This window comes from Anolis sagrei, chromosome 10, assembly GCF_037176765.1.
Source record: "Anolis sagrei isolate rAnoSag1 chromosome 10, rAnoSag1.mat, whole genome shotgun sequence".
NCBI lineage: Eukaryota > Metazoa > Chordata > Lepidosauria > Squamata > Dactyloidae > Anolis > Anolis sagrei.
Window position 1 is genome coordinate 10,256,875 of NC_090030.1, and position 17,208 is coordinate 10,274,082.

At 43.0% G+C, this 17,208-nt stretch overlaps 1 protein-coding gene across 5 annotated transcripts in view; it reads left to right on the plus strand.

Moving 5' to 3' along the window:
* Nucleotides 1-17,208, plus strand: part of DRP2 (dystrophin related protein 2) — a 66,080-nt gene that overhangs the window by 35,267 nt on the left and 13,605 nt on the right. For 4 of the 5 annotated variants that reach the window (XM_060756365.2, XM_060756361.2, XM_060756364.2 and 1 more), the window contains 10 exons: nt 218-279; nt 2,172-2,246; nt 4,055-4,256; nt 5,626-5,711; nt 7,315-7,472; nt 7,568-7,734; nt 8,927-9,038; nt 9,901-10,037; nt 12,830-12,895; nt 15,074-15,139. In XM_060756365.2, coding sequence (XP_060612348.2) covers nt 218-279; nt 2,172-2,246; nt 4,055-4,256; nt 5,626-5,711; nt 7,315-7,472; nt 7,568-7,734; nt 8,927-9,038; nt 9,901-10,037; nt 12,830-12,895; nt 15,074-15,139 — 1,131 coding nt within the window. Of the gene's footprint in view, nt 1-217; nt 280-2,171; nt 2,247-4,054; nt 4,257-5,625; nt 5,712-7,314; nt 7,473-7,567; nt 7,735-8,926; nt 9,039-9,900; nt 10,042-12,829; nt 12,896-15,073; nt 15,140-17,208 lie in introns of those variants that run through there. The other variant, XM_067471522.1, reaches the window with a different exon arrangement.

Genomic DNA, 17,208 nt, shown 5'->3' on the forward strand with positions numbered 1-17,208 from the left:
CTCTTGTTGATTAGTCAGGAATATCATTCAAGACCTTCCTTGGATACTGTAAGAGTTGCCCAAAATAATGGAATTCATCACACCACCTAAGAGTATTCCTTGCTTAAGAAAAGCATGGGACATTAGTAGGGCTCCATGGGTCAGCAGGTGACTTGAAAGCACGATGTATTGATCATTGTCATTGTCTTAATCCCTTCTATTCCTGCTTCTCCTTTAGCCACCAGGCCCAGACAACGTGCTGGGACCACCCCAAGATGACTGAATTGTACCAAACGCTGGGTAAGTAGTTTATGTACTCTATAGAGAAATCAGAGATGGAACAATTGACGTTACAGGGTTGGAATACACCTTTGTTTTGTTGTTCATCTTTGCATGATCTACGTTTGGTTTGGTGGGTGGTATTATTATTATTATTATTATTATTATTATTATTATTTGATACATAACAAGATTAGTAAATAGCAGACAAGATCATTCTGCTGGCTGTTGTATTGGATCACACGTCGGACACTTCCCAAGTGTCTAGGACTGTGTGATGTATCGGCAACAAATGTATGCAGATCCCAGTAAGGTGGCCTTTTGCAGCTGGCAGATGGTAATTTTGTCAGCGCCGATTGTGTTTAAGTGCAGGCCAAGGTCTTTAGGCACTGCACCCAGTGTGCCAATCACCACTGGGACCACCTTTACTAAATTGTGCCAGAATCTTTGCAGTTCAATCTTTAAATCCTCATATCGTGTCAGCTTTTCCAGTTGTTTCTCTGCAATCCTGCTGTCACCTGGGATTGCGACATCAACGATCCATACTTTGGTTTTTTTCCACAGTCATGAGGTCAGGAGTCTTGTGCTCCAAAATTCTGTCTGTCTGAATTCGGAAGTCCCAGAGTAGTTTGATGTGTTCCTTTTCTGTAACATCATAATAATAATAATAATAATAATAATAATAATAATAATAATAATAATAATAATCAACAAAAGATTCCCCCCAGGCGCTTCCAAGCCATTGAATGCAAATCAAGGTGATCAGCTGAAACATTCACAGCTAGTCCAGCAGAGGCTGGATGGCCATTTGTCAGGGGTGATTTGAATGCAATATTCCTGCTTCTTGGCAGGGGGTTGGACTGGATGGCCCATGAGGTCTCTTCCAACTCTTTGATTCTATGATTCTATGAAAAGTCCTTTGTCTCACCCTGGTCATTCCACAGATATATAAACCCATTTTTCCTACTTCCAACAGACCTCACTACCTCTGAGGATGCTTGCCATAGATGCAGGCGAAACGTCAGGAGAAAAATTGCCTCCAGAACATGGCCATATAGCCCGGAAAAACCTACAACAACCCAATAAAGAGTTTATTATTATTATTATTATTATTATTATTATTATTATTATTATTATTAGAAACACAACAAGATGAGTCCACAGCAAACAAGATCATTCTGCTGGCTGTTGAATTGGATCACACGTCGGACACTTATAATAATAATAATAATAATAATAATAATAATAATAATAACTTTATTTGTACCCTGCTACCATCTCCCCAAGGGACTCGGTGCGGCTTACATGAGGCTGAGCCCACAATACAGCAGTAAAAGCAATAACAACAGTAATACAAAACAATAAATAAAACTCATAAGCAAAAAATAAGCAATAAACATTAACAATAACACAACAGTGTTAAAAACCTATGGCTGGGCCAATGTAATAATTAAAAATTTAAAAATAATGCTGAGCATGACCAGGTGAAGTATAACTAGGATATAATTTTCGGAGAAGGATAGGGCATACAGACAATTAGATCACTAATAAAGTGCATTTAGGGACATATTGCTTGGAGTTTTCTTATTCTGGGAAGGCACACATGTCTAGGACTGTGTGATGTATCGGCAAATAATGTGTGCAGATCCCAGTTGGATAGCCTTTTGCAGCTGACAGAAGGTAATCTTGTCAGCACCTATTGTGTTTAAGTGCAGGCCAAGGTCTTTAGGCACTCCACCCAGTGTGCCGATCACCACTGGGACAACTTTTACTGGTTTGTGCCAGAGTCTTGCTGCTTATTGTTGTTGTTGTTGTTGTTGTTATTTTGCTTCAAAATCTAGAGATACAAATCCCACCCCCGAGACTTAGAATACAAAAAGCAAAATCTATGTTTTCATTTCTCTTCCTTCCAGCCGAGCTGAACAACATCAAGTTTTCTGCTTACCGTACAGCCATGAAGTTGCGCCGGGTGCAGAAGGCCTTGCGGTGTAAGCTCCAGATTCCTTCGTTCTCCCTCACATTCCTTTCTCTGCCTGGAATAATTAAGGCCAGTTCATCTCAACTGTAATCCTACAATCCTATACACATGCTAGAACTGCAAAAAACCATAAAACTGAATATTTCGAATGGAAGATACAAATGGGTGGAAAGTTCACTCTGAGACTTGAAAGAAGAACAAGTAGAGCATAACAGTCTGACATTGATTGCATCACACATTGGAACGATACAGGAAGTCCCCAAGTTACAAACATTTGAGTTAGAAACAACTCCTAGTTAAGAATGGGGGTGAGACAACAGGAAGTGAGAAAAAGCTCCCTCTAAGAAGGGGAAATTCACTCCTGAAAAAGGTATTATTATGGGGAAATGGTGTATTACTGAAACTTTATCCCCAATCCTTGTTTCCACAACAAGCTAATTTTTCAAAATCCAGTGATCACAGGGACAGAAAGTGATATTTTCTGAACAGGGGCATGGGCAGCAAAGGAAACACCACAGGGGTGTTAACCCTTCCCTATGCTATCCAAAGCAAGTACGTGTGTGTGTGTGTGTCATAAAAACGTTATGAATGAACATATAACAGCAGAAGTTGCCTGAACTGTCATCTACCCAAAACTACAATTCAACATAGTCACCATCAATTTGTACACACTTGTGCCATCGTTTAACTCAGGCATCAAAACCATTTTGCAAAAATTCAGGGTTTTGCTTCGGGAGCCATGATTTTAAAGCTGTTTTGGTGTCATTCAAGTTGATGTTGAATTATGTTTTAACATCATTCAAGTCATTGAATCTTTTCCCTGTTCGGACCTCTGAAAGACAACTTATGTGGTTTCAGATTCAATGGCTTGAATGACGTTAAAACAGCTTGCTCTTTGATTGTAGGTGAACTATAAATCCCAGCAACGACAGCTCCCAAATGACAAAATCAATTTTTTTTGAGTGAAGGACATACATTGGGTTGTTGGGTGTCTTGGGTCCAAATTTGGTGTCAATTCATCCAGTGGTTTCTGAGTTCTGTTAATCCCACAAACGAACATTACATTAGGTTCTTGTGGGTTTTTTCGGGCTATGGAGCCATGTTCTAGAGGCATTTCTCCTGACGTTTCGCCTGCATCTATGGCAAGCATCCTCAGAGGTTGTGAGGTCTGTTGGAAGTAGGAAAAATGGGTTTACATATCTGTGGAATGGCTGGGGTGGGGCAAGGAGCTCTTCCCTGCTGCAGTTAGGTGTGAATGTTTAGCTGATCACCTTGAAGGCCTGCCTGAGCCTGGGAAAATCTGTTGCTGGGAGGTGTTAATCTGTGCCTCTAGAACATGGCTCTATAGCCCGAAAAAACCCACAAGAACCTAGTGATTCCAGCCATGAAAGCCTTCGACAATACATTGAACATTACATTTTTATTTATATAGATTATGACACAGGAGGCAAAACTTTTTGACCCACCCTCGTGTGTGTGTTGAGTTACGGTTATATGCTTACTCAGCATACCTGTTCCAACTTACATACAAATTCAACTTAAGAGCAAACCTATCTTACTCATAACTTGTTTATAATGTTTAACTGCCTGTACATACATACATTCTTCCTTCAAACATTATGTAAAAGTACAGGAGTTCATGTATGTAATAATTCTAGGACACAGGTTGTATGTCCTTCAACGTTGCCCCAATTAGGTGTCCAGGGAGTTCCTCCTCCCACTGTTTGCTTGTGTGGGTTTTTCCTTTCTTTGCTTGGCCTTCCACAGTTACATATTTCTCCCTCCCTCCCCCTGTTCCTTTCTGTCTCTGCACAACAGTGGACATGGTGACGCTGCCAACCGCCTTGGAGGTCTTCAATGAGCATGAGCTCCAGCCCAGTGACCATGTGATGGACGTGGTGGAGGTGATCCATTGCCTGACAGCCCTCTATGAACGGCTCGAGGAGGAAAGGGGCATCCTAGTGAACGTCCCGCTCTGTGTTGACATGAGCCTGAATTGGTTGCTCAATGTTTTTGACAGGTATCTGGAAAGGCATCTACAGCAATAAGAAACGTTTTGCTAGAGCAGGCTAGATTGGTCCATTCTAGTTTATTATCACTAATATTGGACATTTCTAGGAAATTAATAAACAGGAGAAGATGGGGAAGGTTACTCTTTGTCCCCATCTGACAATTGCAAGTAAGGAGCCCCAGTGGCGCAATGGGTTAAACCCTTGTGCCGGCAGGATTGAAGACCAACAGGTCGGAGATTCGAATTCGGGAAGAGTACGGATGAGCTCCCTCTGTCAGCTCTAGCTCCCAATGTGGGGATATGCGGGAAGCCTCTCACAAGGATGGTAAAACATCAAAACATCCAGGTGTCCCCTGGGCAATGACCTTACAGACGACCAATTCTCTCACACCAGAAGCGACTTGCAGTTTCTCAAGTCGCTCCTGACACACACAAAAAATGGAAAGTAGACATCTTCTAAGCTTGGGGTTTTCAAATAGCCTGTTAGGCCCCATCTACACTGCCATGTAATGCAATTTCATACTTTATTTTCCATTATGTTATTTTGTACTGTTTATGTTACTTGGTTGGTTTATTTTATTGTGATGTAAGGTTTTAAATTCTCTGTGTTATTGTTTAAATGTAAGTTATATTAATTGTACTGTTTTATTTGCTTGATGTTTTGTTTTTACTGATGCGTTGTTGGGCTTGGCCTCATGTAAGCCGCCCTGAGTCCCCTTGGGGAGATGGTGGTGGGGTATAAATAAAATTATGATGATGATGATGGTTATTATTATTATTATTATTATTATTATTTTGTTTATATTTTATGCTGCTGTAATGTATCACTGGGCTTGGCCTCATGTAAGCCACCCTGAGTCCCCTTGGGGAGATGGTGGCGGGGTATAAATAAAATTATTATTATTATTATTATTATTATTATTATTATTATTATTATATGCTATTGTAATGTATCACTGGGCTTGGCCTCATGTAAGCCACTCCGAGTCCCCTTGGGGAGATGGTGGCAGGGTATAAATAAATATAATTATAATTATGCTGTTTAACTGCATTGAACCACATTATATGGCAGTGTAGATTCATATAATGCAATTTAGTGCCAAATAAAAGTATTATTGGATTGTTGTAGGTTTTTCGGGCTATATGGCCATGTTCTAGAAGCATTCTCTCCTGATGTTTCACCTGCATCTATGGCAAGCATCTTAGCCAAAGTTTGCCCATGCCTGGTGTAGATGCACCCTCCGATTATCAGCTGTGCAGGCCAGTCTGTTTTGGATTCATTTTGTCAACAGTGTTTGGAGAAGTTTCCCCAGCAGGACAGGAACACCGCATTGGGCATAATGGGCCAGTTGTTTACTCTGCTCCTATCGTCTTCTAGCGGACGCAGTGGGAAGATGCGGGCGCTCTCCTTCAAGACGGGCATCGCGTGTTTGTGTGGCACCGAAGTGAAGGAAAAGTTCCAGTGTGAGTCACCTTGGAGGGATGGGTGATGGGTTGCAATGGGACTGAGCAACCTCTGCTTTAGTTTAGGAAATGGAGAGAAAGTCAGCTGCAGGAAAAACCAGAGCCGCATCCTAGAAGATCCCTTTGTATCTTGTTTACCTGTCCGTATTTTCCGTGTCAGAGTGTAAACAATCCTTTTCTGTATGTTTTGGTGATGTTACTTGGAAACCGCCCTGTGTCCCCCTCGGGGACATAGAGTGGTATATAAATAAAGTATTATTATTATTATTATTATTATTATTATTATTATTATTGTATTTCTCTTAATGTAGAAAAAAGAATGTTGTTATGAATTGATCTCATGTTCCTTACCTATTGATAGGGTTTAATGTAAAGCAACCCCCCCCCCCCGATGGTGCAGCAGGTTAAACTGCTGAGATGCTGAACTTGCTGACAGAAAGGTTGGCAGTTCGAATCTGGGGAGCGGGGTGAGCTCCTGCTGTTAGCCCCAGCTCCTGCCAACCTAGCAGTTCAAAACATGCAAATGTGAGTAGATCAATAGGTACCATCTTGGCGGGAAGGTAACCGCTCTATGCAATCATGCCGGCCACATGACCTTGGAGGGGTCTACGGACAATGCCAGCTCTTCGGCCTAGAAATGGAGATGAGCACCAACCCCCAGAGTGAGATGCAACCTAACTTAATGTCAGGGGAAACCTTTACCTTTTCATGTAAAACTGCCCTGTGTCCTACTTTCTATGGTGTTCTTCAATTATCTCAAAGTCGAGATGGGAGGGAGGCTGGCATCCTATAGAGTGGTTCTATCACATATTACTTGACTTGAAATGATTCCTTGTAGGAAAGTGTTTTACAAGCTATGCATTATTTGTATATCTGTTAAGGTGTCGTAACTTTCCTTGAAGAATCCTTGAAATTGTAATTCTTTCGGGAGACTAACAATTCTCTACTATTAATTCCTATGAGATTAAGGACCTTATCGCATTGGGAGATAATCTGTTTATATCAGTATGCATCCCATATTTTTTTAGGACTAGATGCAAATTGTATTGAGACGGGATGCATACTCTCCTCATCACACCTGATTATTATGATTCTTACGATTGGAAAATACTGAGCCTTGACTCATCACACCGTGGAAGGCTGGCTCTTCCCAATCCATTCAAAACACTCCCTACATCACTCTATGAGCTTTCAAAAAGTATCATTGAGGATGGGATGCATACAGATTCAGCAACAGAAGAATCTGTAGTATTTTTAAAAAACACACACAATTAGAATTACATCTGCAAATAATCCCATTTCTGCAACACTTTGCAGACGCACTCCGACGGAATTCTGACAGGATGGGACTAACGTCATTGTGATGGGACCTGTTCGAAACCTTTCTCAAACAGTCTCAGAAATGGAGTATTTCCTAATTTGATAAGGTCGTAAAAGTCTATTAAACTGTATTTAGGTTTGCTATCTAGGTTGTATTGCTTAAGAATGGGGTCTTATTTCTTGCCCTTTCTTGTTGAAGCTTGCTTTCCCCCAAGGTTTCAATAGTCTTTCTGTGTCTTCCACTGAGATTGAGGTGCTGTCTACTGTTCCCTTCCTCCTCCAGACCTCTTTGGCCAAGTGGCAAACCCCAGTGGGCTCTGTGACCAGCGGCACCTTGGCATCCTACTCCACGAGGCCATCCAAGTCCCGCGGCAGCTGGGGGAAGTGGCGGCCTTTGGCGGGAGCAACGTGGAGCCCAGTGTCCGCAGCTGCTTCCGCTTTGTGAGTGACGCTCATCACATTGCATCCATCCTGACCTTGTGAGAAACCCTAATAACAGCAATGACTAATAATACTACCTCCATGTTGTCTCCTAGGGAAATGGAAAACCATCCATTGAGGCTGCACAGTTTTTGGAATGGGCTAATCTAGAGCCACAGTCAATGGTATGGCTGGCCGTCCTGCACCGAGTGACCATTGCCGAACAAGTCAAACATCAAACGAAGTGCTCCATCTGCCGGCAATGCCCCATCAAAGGTTTCAGGTATGAGTTCTGCAAAAAGGCATCATTTCTCGAGTAGCTATTCTGAGGATGGGCAAAATCAAGAGGTCCTTCACCGATAATGCTTCTCCTGCTATTTGCATTGTTATCACAGAAAAATTGTCTATCAGGGAAGCTAACCTGGAACCCTTCCACCTAATGTCCTTGTTTGCTATGTGAAGGATGAGATAGATAGATGGATGGATGGATGGATGGATGGATGGATGGATGGATGGATGGACAGACAGATGGACGTGTGGGTGGATGGGCGGGTGGGTGGATGGGTGGATAAATGGATGGATGGATGGTTAGACGGACAGACAGAAGGATGGACAGATGGGTGGGTGGATAAATGGATGGATGGATGGTTGGATGGTTAGATGGATGGACAGAAGGATGGACAGATAGATGGATGGATGGATGGATGGATGGATGGATGGATGGATGGATGGATAGATGATAGATAGATAGATAGATAGATAGATAGATAGATAGACAGACGAATGGATGGATGGATGGATGGATAGACAGACAAATTGATAGATGGATGGATGGATGGATGGATGGATGGATGGACGAACTGACAGACAGATAGATAGACAGACGGATGGATGGATGGATGGATGGATGGATGGATGGGCGGATGGACAGACGGATAGACGGGTGGGTGGACGGTTGGGCGGGTGTGTGGATGGGTGGATAAATGGATGGATGGTTGGATGGTTAGATGGACGGACAGAAGGATGGACAGATAGACGGATGGATGGATGGATGGATGGATGGATGGATGGATGGATAGATAGATAGACAGACAGACGAATGGATGGATGGATGGATGGATGGATGGATGGACAAACTGACAGATAGATAGACGGATGGATGGATAGATGGATGGATAGATGGATGGGTGGATGGATGGATGGAAGGACGGATGGATGGATGGATGAATAGACGGACGGACAGACAGATGGATAGATGGATGGCTTGCCTTCCAATCAGAGCATGGAAAAGTTTCTTTTTGATGACAGCCCCCAGAATCTGTCCATGCTTGCCAGACATTTCTGAGTAGTCCAAAAAAGGAACTTTTTCACACTCTACCTCGAACCCATACACAGCACGTTTGCATCCTACACTGTTGCCATCCAGCAAAAGCTTCATCCATTGATTGTGCTTAAACCAACCTCTTCCATTCTAGGTATCGAAGCTTGAAGCAATTCAACGTGGACATCTGCCAGACTTGTTTCCTGACAGGGCGAGCCAGCAAAGGCAACAAGCTGCATTATCCCATTATGGAGTATTACACCCCAGTAAGAGACTGGGGACGGGAGCAGGGTTTGGCTGGAGAGAACTGCTTGTGAATGCCATCCTGGTGTGTGCTATCTGACCTTACTCTTGTAGTTGCATTTGGAAGCAAATTCTGAACCCATCTCCCAACGAACAGAGTAATTTTTAGTGCAAGCAAGCCTATCTTTAATATATATTAAATATATATATTTAAATGAGATTGGGCAGCCTTATTGTGATGGTGTTGTGGGAAACAGGGCGGGGATATTCTCAGGAAAGATTTTGCTATTGAGCTTGTGACAAGTTGGACATGTATAGACATATGCACCACTTAATTGAAAAGTACGTCTTATCAGTTAGCTTTATGGGGATCCCAATAATCCTAAAAATGGTAATGATAATATATTGAATATTATGTATTTGCACATGTGTGTCTGTGCTGGTCATGATCATTAGAAAGCACCACCATATCCAGAAGCAGGAGCCCCTGATGGTGCAATGGGTTAAACCCTTGTGCCAGCAGGACTGCTGACCAATAGGTCGGCGGTTCGAATCTGGGGAGAGTGGGTTGAGCTCTCTCTGTCAGCTTCAGCTCCCCATGCGGGGACATGAGAAAAGCCTCCCACAAGGATGGCAAAACATCAAACATCTGGGCATCTCCTGGGCAACGTCCTTACAGACGGCCAATTCTCTCACACCAGAAGCAACTTGCAGTTTGTCAAGTCGCTTCTGACATGAAAAAAAATCCAGAAGCAGTATTGTCTTTGAATGCCAAATACCAGAAGCTTGACATGGCAGAATCAGGATGCTATTCTGGATGTATTAGAGTTCTCATCCATCAGGCCACTTTTTATTGAGCTGTGATTCTCCTCTTTGTATTCCCAGACTACGTCTAGTGAAAACATGAGGGACTTTGCCACCACCTTGAAAAACAAGTTTCGGTCCAAGCAGTACTTCAGCAAGCATCCCCAGAGAGGCTACCTGCCGGTCCAGTCTGTGTTGGAGGCAGATTTCATCGAAACGTAAGTTGTGGGTCTAGCGGAGACTGTGGGACCCATATTCTTGAAGAGAGAAGGTTTGCTGTTGGAGAAGGAATGGGCAAAGCATTCAAGCAAGGACCTTTTTATTAGTTGTGGGTGATATTCTAGAAAGGGCTGCAGCTGTGGGAATGAGAAGTCCTTATCCAAATCTATATAAATAAAAATTTGTGGGATTAACAGAACTCAAAAACCACTGGACGAATTGACACCAAATTTGGACACAAGACACCTAACAATCCAATATATGTCCTTCACTAAAAAAAATGGATTTTGTCATTTGGGAATTTTAGTTGCTGGGATTTATAGTTCACCTACAACCAAAGAGGATTCTGAATCCCACCAAGGATGGAATTGAACCAAACTTGGCACACAGTTCTCCCATGACCAACAGAAAATACTGGAAGGGTTTGGTGGAAAGTGTCCTTTGTTTTTGGAGTTGTAGTTCACCTACATCCAGAGAGCACTGTTGACTCAAGCAATGTTGGATCTGGACCAAACTCTACACGCATACTCAATATGCCCAAATGTGAACACTGGTGAAGTTTGGGGAAAATAGAATCATGACATTCAGGAGTTGTAGTTGCTGGGGTTTGTAGTTCACCTGCAATCACAAAGCATTCCGAACCCCACCAACGATAGAATTGGGCCAAACCTCCCACACAGAACCCCCATGACCACAGCAACGCATGGCAGAGGACGGCTAGTATGTGTGTCTGTGTGTGTGTGTGTGTGTGGTGTGTGTGTGTGTGTGTGTGTGTGTGTGTGTGTGTGTGTGTGTATGTGTATATATATATATATATATATATATATATATATATATATATATATTCCAGATGTGTGGGAAGGGAAGTGAGGGTTTCGACCCTGCATTTCTCTCAGGTGATCCTGGAATCAATTCGGGGAAAGTCATTCCTAGCATTCTGGAAGAATTTGGTCCAATATACTGGGAAATATGACTGTTCAAAGTGTTGAAAAGGACATACAGCCAGAGGAAAAGAAATGTTTACTCTATAGGATACCAACAATAGAATTGGGCCAAACCTCCCACACAGAACCCCCATGTGGGCCACAGCAACACGTGGCAGGGGATGGCTAGTCAACAATAAAAAGCATCATAGATCTCATCTGTTGGGGGCAAATGGGAGATGTTTCCCCTTCAGGATGCCATCTATTAACTGATGAGTAGCATACTGTCTAGGTTCATCCAAGGCTATATCTCCACGGCATAATCCCAGCATTTTGGCACCACATTAAGTGCGGTGGTTCAGTGCTATAGAATTCTGGGATTTTTGCATTCTGTTAGAATGCAAATTATGTCAGCTCCACTGGCTGGTGATCCAATTCCGAGCACAATTCAAAGTGCTGGTTTTGACCTATAAAACCATTTCTGTCTCCGGTCCAGCGTACCTGTCCAAACGTATCTCCTTCTATGTCCCACCTAGGAGCTTAAGATCTTCTGGGGAGGCCCTGCTCTTGGCCCCGCCTCTTTCTCAAACACGTTTGACGAGGACGAGGGACAGGGCCTTCTCGGTGGCAGCCCCCCGCCTGTGGAATTTGCTTCCCAGGGAAATCAGGTTGTCGTCATCCCTCCTCACCTTTAGAAAGAAGGTCAAAATGTGGATGTGGGACCAGGCCTTCAGGCAATTAGGCAGAAAGGACAATTGGAAAATGTTGACAATGGCCTGGAAAAGGATTATGAATACGTTAAGCAGAGTATTCAATCATAGTATATGGCTAGATAAATGACTACTAGACTGGTAATAGCTCAGTGGACTGTAAGTATATTGTTTTAATGTTTTATGCTTTTAACTATTATAATTATTGGTGGTTTGTATTGAATTGTTGCCAATTGGCTTAGAAATGGAGATGAGCACCACACTCCAGAGTCAGACACAACTGCACTTAATGTCAGGGTGTGATGTCTTGGTGGTGGGTCCGTAGGTGGCTGTGGAGCCCTATTCTTGATCCACATGTTCTCCCGCAGTGAGAACATCAGTTTCCAGGTGGAAGGCAATCCCAGTCGGGGTTGGCTTGATGTGCCTTCCTCTTGGCACGTTTCTCCCTTTTGCCCTTTATTCATTCCTCTTCAAATTCTGCAGCATTGCTGGTCACAGCTGACCTCCAGCTAGAGCGCTCAAGGGCCATGGCTTCCCAGTTCTCGGTGTCTATGCCAGAGTTTTTGAGGTTGGCTATAAACCCATCTTTAAGTCTCTTTTTCTGTCCACAAACATTCCGTTTTCCATTCTTGAGTTCAGAGTAGAGCAACTGCTTTGGGAGATGGTGGTCAGGCATGGGCCGGGCCAGTGGCAGATAGATGGAGAGTGTTTGTGTGAACTAATTCAGAGTGCAAATTAAAAAAAATATTTAGAATGAATAACAATTTTAACCAACATAAGCTTAACAGTATTTCAGTGGAAGACCCCTGGGGCGATCCAGTACAAACGCCTTCTGCCATGCAGGAAAAGCACAATCAAAGCACCTCCAACAGATGGCCATACAGCCTTTGTAGTAGTAGTAATAATAATAATAATAATAATAATAATAATAATAATAATCTTGGAGACCCCAGAGAGCTCCTGATCACCTCTCGCAGAGCCCCAAGGGCTCCCCGGAGCACAGTTTGAGAACCACTGGTCTATAGGATGAATCTATGGCAATTGAAATGGTATGAAACAGCTACAGTTCCCCATTGTGGATGATCTCCTAGACATACTAATCTGATCGTTCTTATCCTACCAGAAAGCTTAGACCTGGCAATTCTGTGTCTTTTTCAGGCCAGCTTCCTCCCCGATGTTGCCTCACGCTGACACCCACTCTCGGATTGAGCACTTTGCCAGCAGGTATCGTTTGACGAACAAGCAATTGGCGGAGATGTTGGCTGGTGTGGGGGAAGTGGCGACATAAACGGCACAACAGATCAAGGGGGCGGATAATAGGCTGATGCAGAAATGGTTGTCGCAAAGAGGCAGGAGATGTTCCTGTCTTTCGCTCCGCAGCTTTGTGTTCTCTGGCGCACCATCATTCCCTCACTCCTCATTGCATGTGTAAACCACCCACCAATCAAATTCCTCTAGTGTTTGTCACATATCTAGAATACAACTACGATGAAATAAAACAACACGAGGAAGAAAAACCACATTTGGAACAGGACAACAGCATCTTTTCTTGGGTTTCTCCTTTCTCATTGCTCTCCCATTGGGAAACAGCTCTTCCATTGGGAAAGTGTTTCTTTTACAAAATGCAAATACTTACTTACTTACTTAGGCGATCCCTCGTAGTCTGAGGATGATGGTCTTCCAGGTGTGATGTCTTGGTGGTGGGTCCATATGTGGCTGTGGAGCACTATTCTTGATCCACATATTTTCCCACAGTGAGAACATCGGTTTCCAGGTGGAAGGCAATCCCGGTCGGGGTTGGCTTGACGTGCCTTCCTCTTGGCACGTTTCTCCCTTTTGCCCTCTATTCATTCCTCTTCAAATTCTGCAGCATTGCTGGTCACAGCTGACCTCCAGCTGGAGTGCTCAACGACCATGCCTTCCCAGTTCTCGGTGTCTATGCCACAGTTTTTAAGGTTGGCTTTAAGCCCATCTTTCAATCTCTTTTCCTGTCCTCCAACATTCTGTTTTCCATTCTTGAGTTCGGAATAGAGCAACTGCTTTTGGGGATGGTGGTCAGGCATCCGGACAATGTGGCCGGTCTAGCTGATGGCGGAGGACCATCGCTTCAGTGCTGGTGGTCTTTGCTTCTTCCAGCACACTGACATTTGTCCGCTTGTCTTCCCAAGAGTTTTGCAGGATTGTTCAGAGGCAGCGCTGATGCAATTGTCCCAGGAGTTGTGTATAACATCTGTAGACAGTCCATGTTTTGCAGGAGTATAACAGGGCTGGAAGGACAATAGCTTTATAAACACCTCTGTATCCCTATGGATATCCCAGTCCTAAAACACTCTCTGCTTCATTCGGAAAAATGCTGCACTCGCAGAGCTCAGGCGGTGTTGCATTTCGGTGTCAATGTTGACTTTTGTGGAGAGGTGGCTGCCAAGGTAGCAGAAATGGTCGACATTTTCTAATGTTACACCATTAAGCTGTATCTCTGGCTTTGGAAAGGCCAGAACACAAATAATCCATTAACTGTTGCATAAGGCAAGTTCCTGTCCTTGTGCTTTTCTTGGGAAGGCCCACAGGATACAGTCCCAAGGTACTCTAACCAGGAAAAATGTCTTGCTGAACCTCTGGAAACAGCTGCCATTCAGTGTAAACTGTATTGTGCAAGATAAGGCAGACTGAGCAATCCTTCTCTGAAATCCCAAAATCCAGAATACTTCATAATCCAAGATTGTTCACATAGATAACTGAGATAGTGACAGCTTTGCTATCAAGGGGCCATGATTGAATCTGTTGAATCTGCTGACTAAAAGTTGGCAGTTCAAATCTGCGGGTCAGGGTGAGCTCCCACTGTTGGCCCTAGCTCCTGCCCACCTAGCAGTTCAAACATGCAAATGTGAGTAGATCAATAGGTACTCCCTTGGTGGGAAGGTAAAAGGGTGCCCCATGCAGATACAATGCAACACAATTGGACATGTCTATGGACATCAGGCTCCTCAGCATGAAAAATTAGAACAAGAGCACCTCCTCATGGCCAGAGCTGAGCATCACCTCCAGACGCCAGAGATGGAAAAAGGGGGAAGGCCTTTACCTTTGTCTGTGTTGTCTGTCATTGTGTGTAAAAGGCATTGAATGTTTGTTTGCCTCATATGTGTATATTGTCATCTGCCCTGAGTCCTTCTGAGAAGATAGAGTGGAATATAAAGTGTGTTATTATTGTCTTATGGACCAGTGTACACAGGCTTGGTTTCGTGCAGAAAAGTATTCAAAATATTACGTAAAATATGTATAAGATCTATATAAAGCGTAAATAAAGTTCATATATAGATATCATTATGTATATGTATGCAAATACATGTATTGCAAAATCCAAAATACTTATGTCTCAGAATTCGTCTTTTCTGATTCCTTCAGGCTTGCAGAGATGGAAAGCCAAAATTCCTCCTTCTATAATGACAGCCTTTCTCCGGACGACAGCCTGTGAGTTGCAATATTTTCGCTTTTGTTTCTATTATGGAAATTGGGGCAGCCCCCACTATTTATCTGGTAAGAAGGATGCCTGTAAGTTGATGCTTTCTGGATAGACATCAGTAGGAACAAGAGATATCTTCCCTGCTTAGGTACCCTTGTCCCCCTTTCCTCTTTTGGTCATTTTAATAGCAGCTGAGAGATATGGGGGAGAGGGACATAACTTTGATCTTCGATATTGCTGTTTTTAAATTGTTTTAAACTGTTTTTAAATTGTGTCAGATTTTAGTCTGTTCTTGTAAGCCGCTCCGAGCCCCAGGGGAGTGGCAGCATATAAGTTTGAATTATAAATAAATAAATAAATAAATAAATAAAATAACTGTGCATGCAGAGCATTTTATTATTATTTATTTATTTGCAGCTTTTATATTCCGCCCTTCTCACCCCGCAGGGGACTCAGGGTGGATTACAGTGTACACATATATGGCAAACATTCAATGCCAATTTTTGACATACAAACATATACAGAAATACACAGAGGCTATTTAACTTTTTTTTCTGGCCGCCAGGGGAGCTGTCGCTTTCATCGTCCATCTGCGACGCTGATGAAGCACTTCCGCATTCCCCGCATGCTTCCCTGCTGGAATGCTTTGCTGGAGTCTTCTTTATGGCCTCATAAATCAGTTAATTTAGCCTCCCTACACTTTAAGGGGAGCCCCCGGTGGCGCAGTGGGTTAAAGCACTGAGCTGCTGAGCTTGTTGATCGAAAGGTCACAGGTTCGATTCCGGGGAGCAGCGTGACTTTCCGCTGTCAGCCCTAGCTTCTGCCAACCTAGCAATTCGAAAACATGCAAATGTGAGTAGATCAATAGGTACCGCTCAGATGGGAAGGTAACGGCGCTCCATGCAGTCATGTTGGCCACATGACCTTGGAGGTGTCTATGGACAACGCTGGCTCTTCAGCTTAGAAATGGAGATGAGCACCACACCCCAGAGTCAGACATGACTGGACTTAATGTCAGGGGACAATCTTTACCTTTACCTTACACTTTAAGGTGGTCCCTTATTTTCCTACTTGACAGATGCAACTGTCTCTCGGTTTGCAAAGGTCGACAACAGGCTACACACAATTGGTTGGAAACCCACTCCAACCCAGGCTGGGTTTGAACTCATGACCTTTTGGTCAGAGTGATCTTAATGTAGCTGACACTCAGCCAGCTGCATTGTGCTCTGTACATCTAATAAAGCATTCAGCATTTATTTAAACCCTTTTCTTGAAAACAAACAAACAAACAAACAAGAGATTCACCTTGGTACTTTGTAAAGTACTATTCTGCATAATTTAAAAAATACTGGGTTCCCTTCTACACTGCCATATAATCCAGATTATCAAATCAGGCAATCCACATTATCAGATTTGAACTGGATTATATAAGTCTACACTGCCATATAACCTAATTCAAAGTAGATAATCTGAATTTTGTATGGCTGTGTAGAAGGGGCCTGGGATGGGGTGAAGAAGGACGCCGGGGATTGCAAAAACTAGTCTGAGACCCATTTCATGTGGTATGCTAATAATTATAATATATTGTATGTACATATAATATTGATCATAATATTGCAACACAATATAAAACTAATAGTAATACAATATAATAATATAATTATATATTTTATATTACATGTAATATTACTAATAACATTGCAGTATAGTGGTACAACAATAATAATAATAATAATAATAATAATAATAATAGAATCATAGATCATGTAATCATAGAATCAAAGAGTTGGAAGAGACCTCATGGGCCATCCAGTCCAACCCCCTGCCAAGAAGCAGGAATATTGCATTCAAATCACCCCTAACAGATGGCCATCCAGCCTCTGCTTAAAAGCTTCCAAAGAAGGAGCCTCCACCACACTCCGGGGCAGAGAGTTCCACTGCTGAACGGCTCTCACAGTCAGGAAGTTCTTCCTAATGTTCAGATGGAATCTCCTCTCTTGTAGTTTGAAGCCATTGTTCCATTGCGTCCTAGTCTCCAGGGAAGCAGAAAACAAGCTTGCTCCCTCCTCCCTGTGGC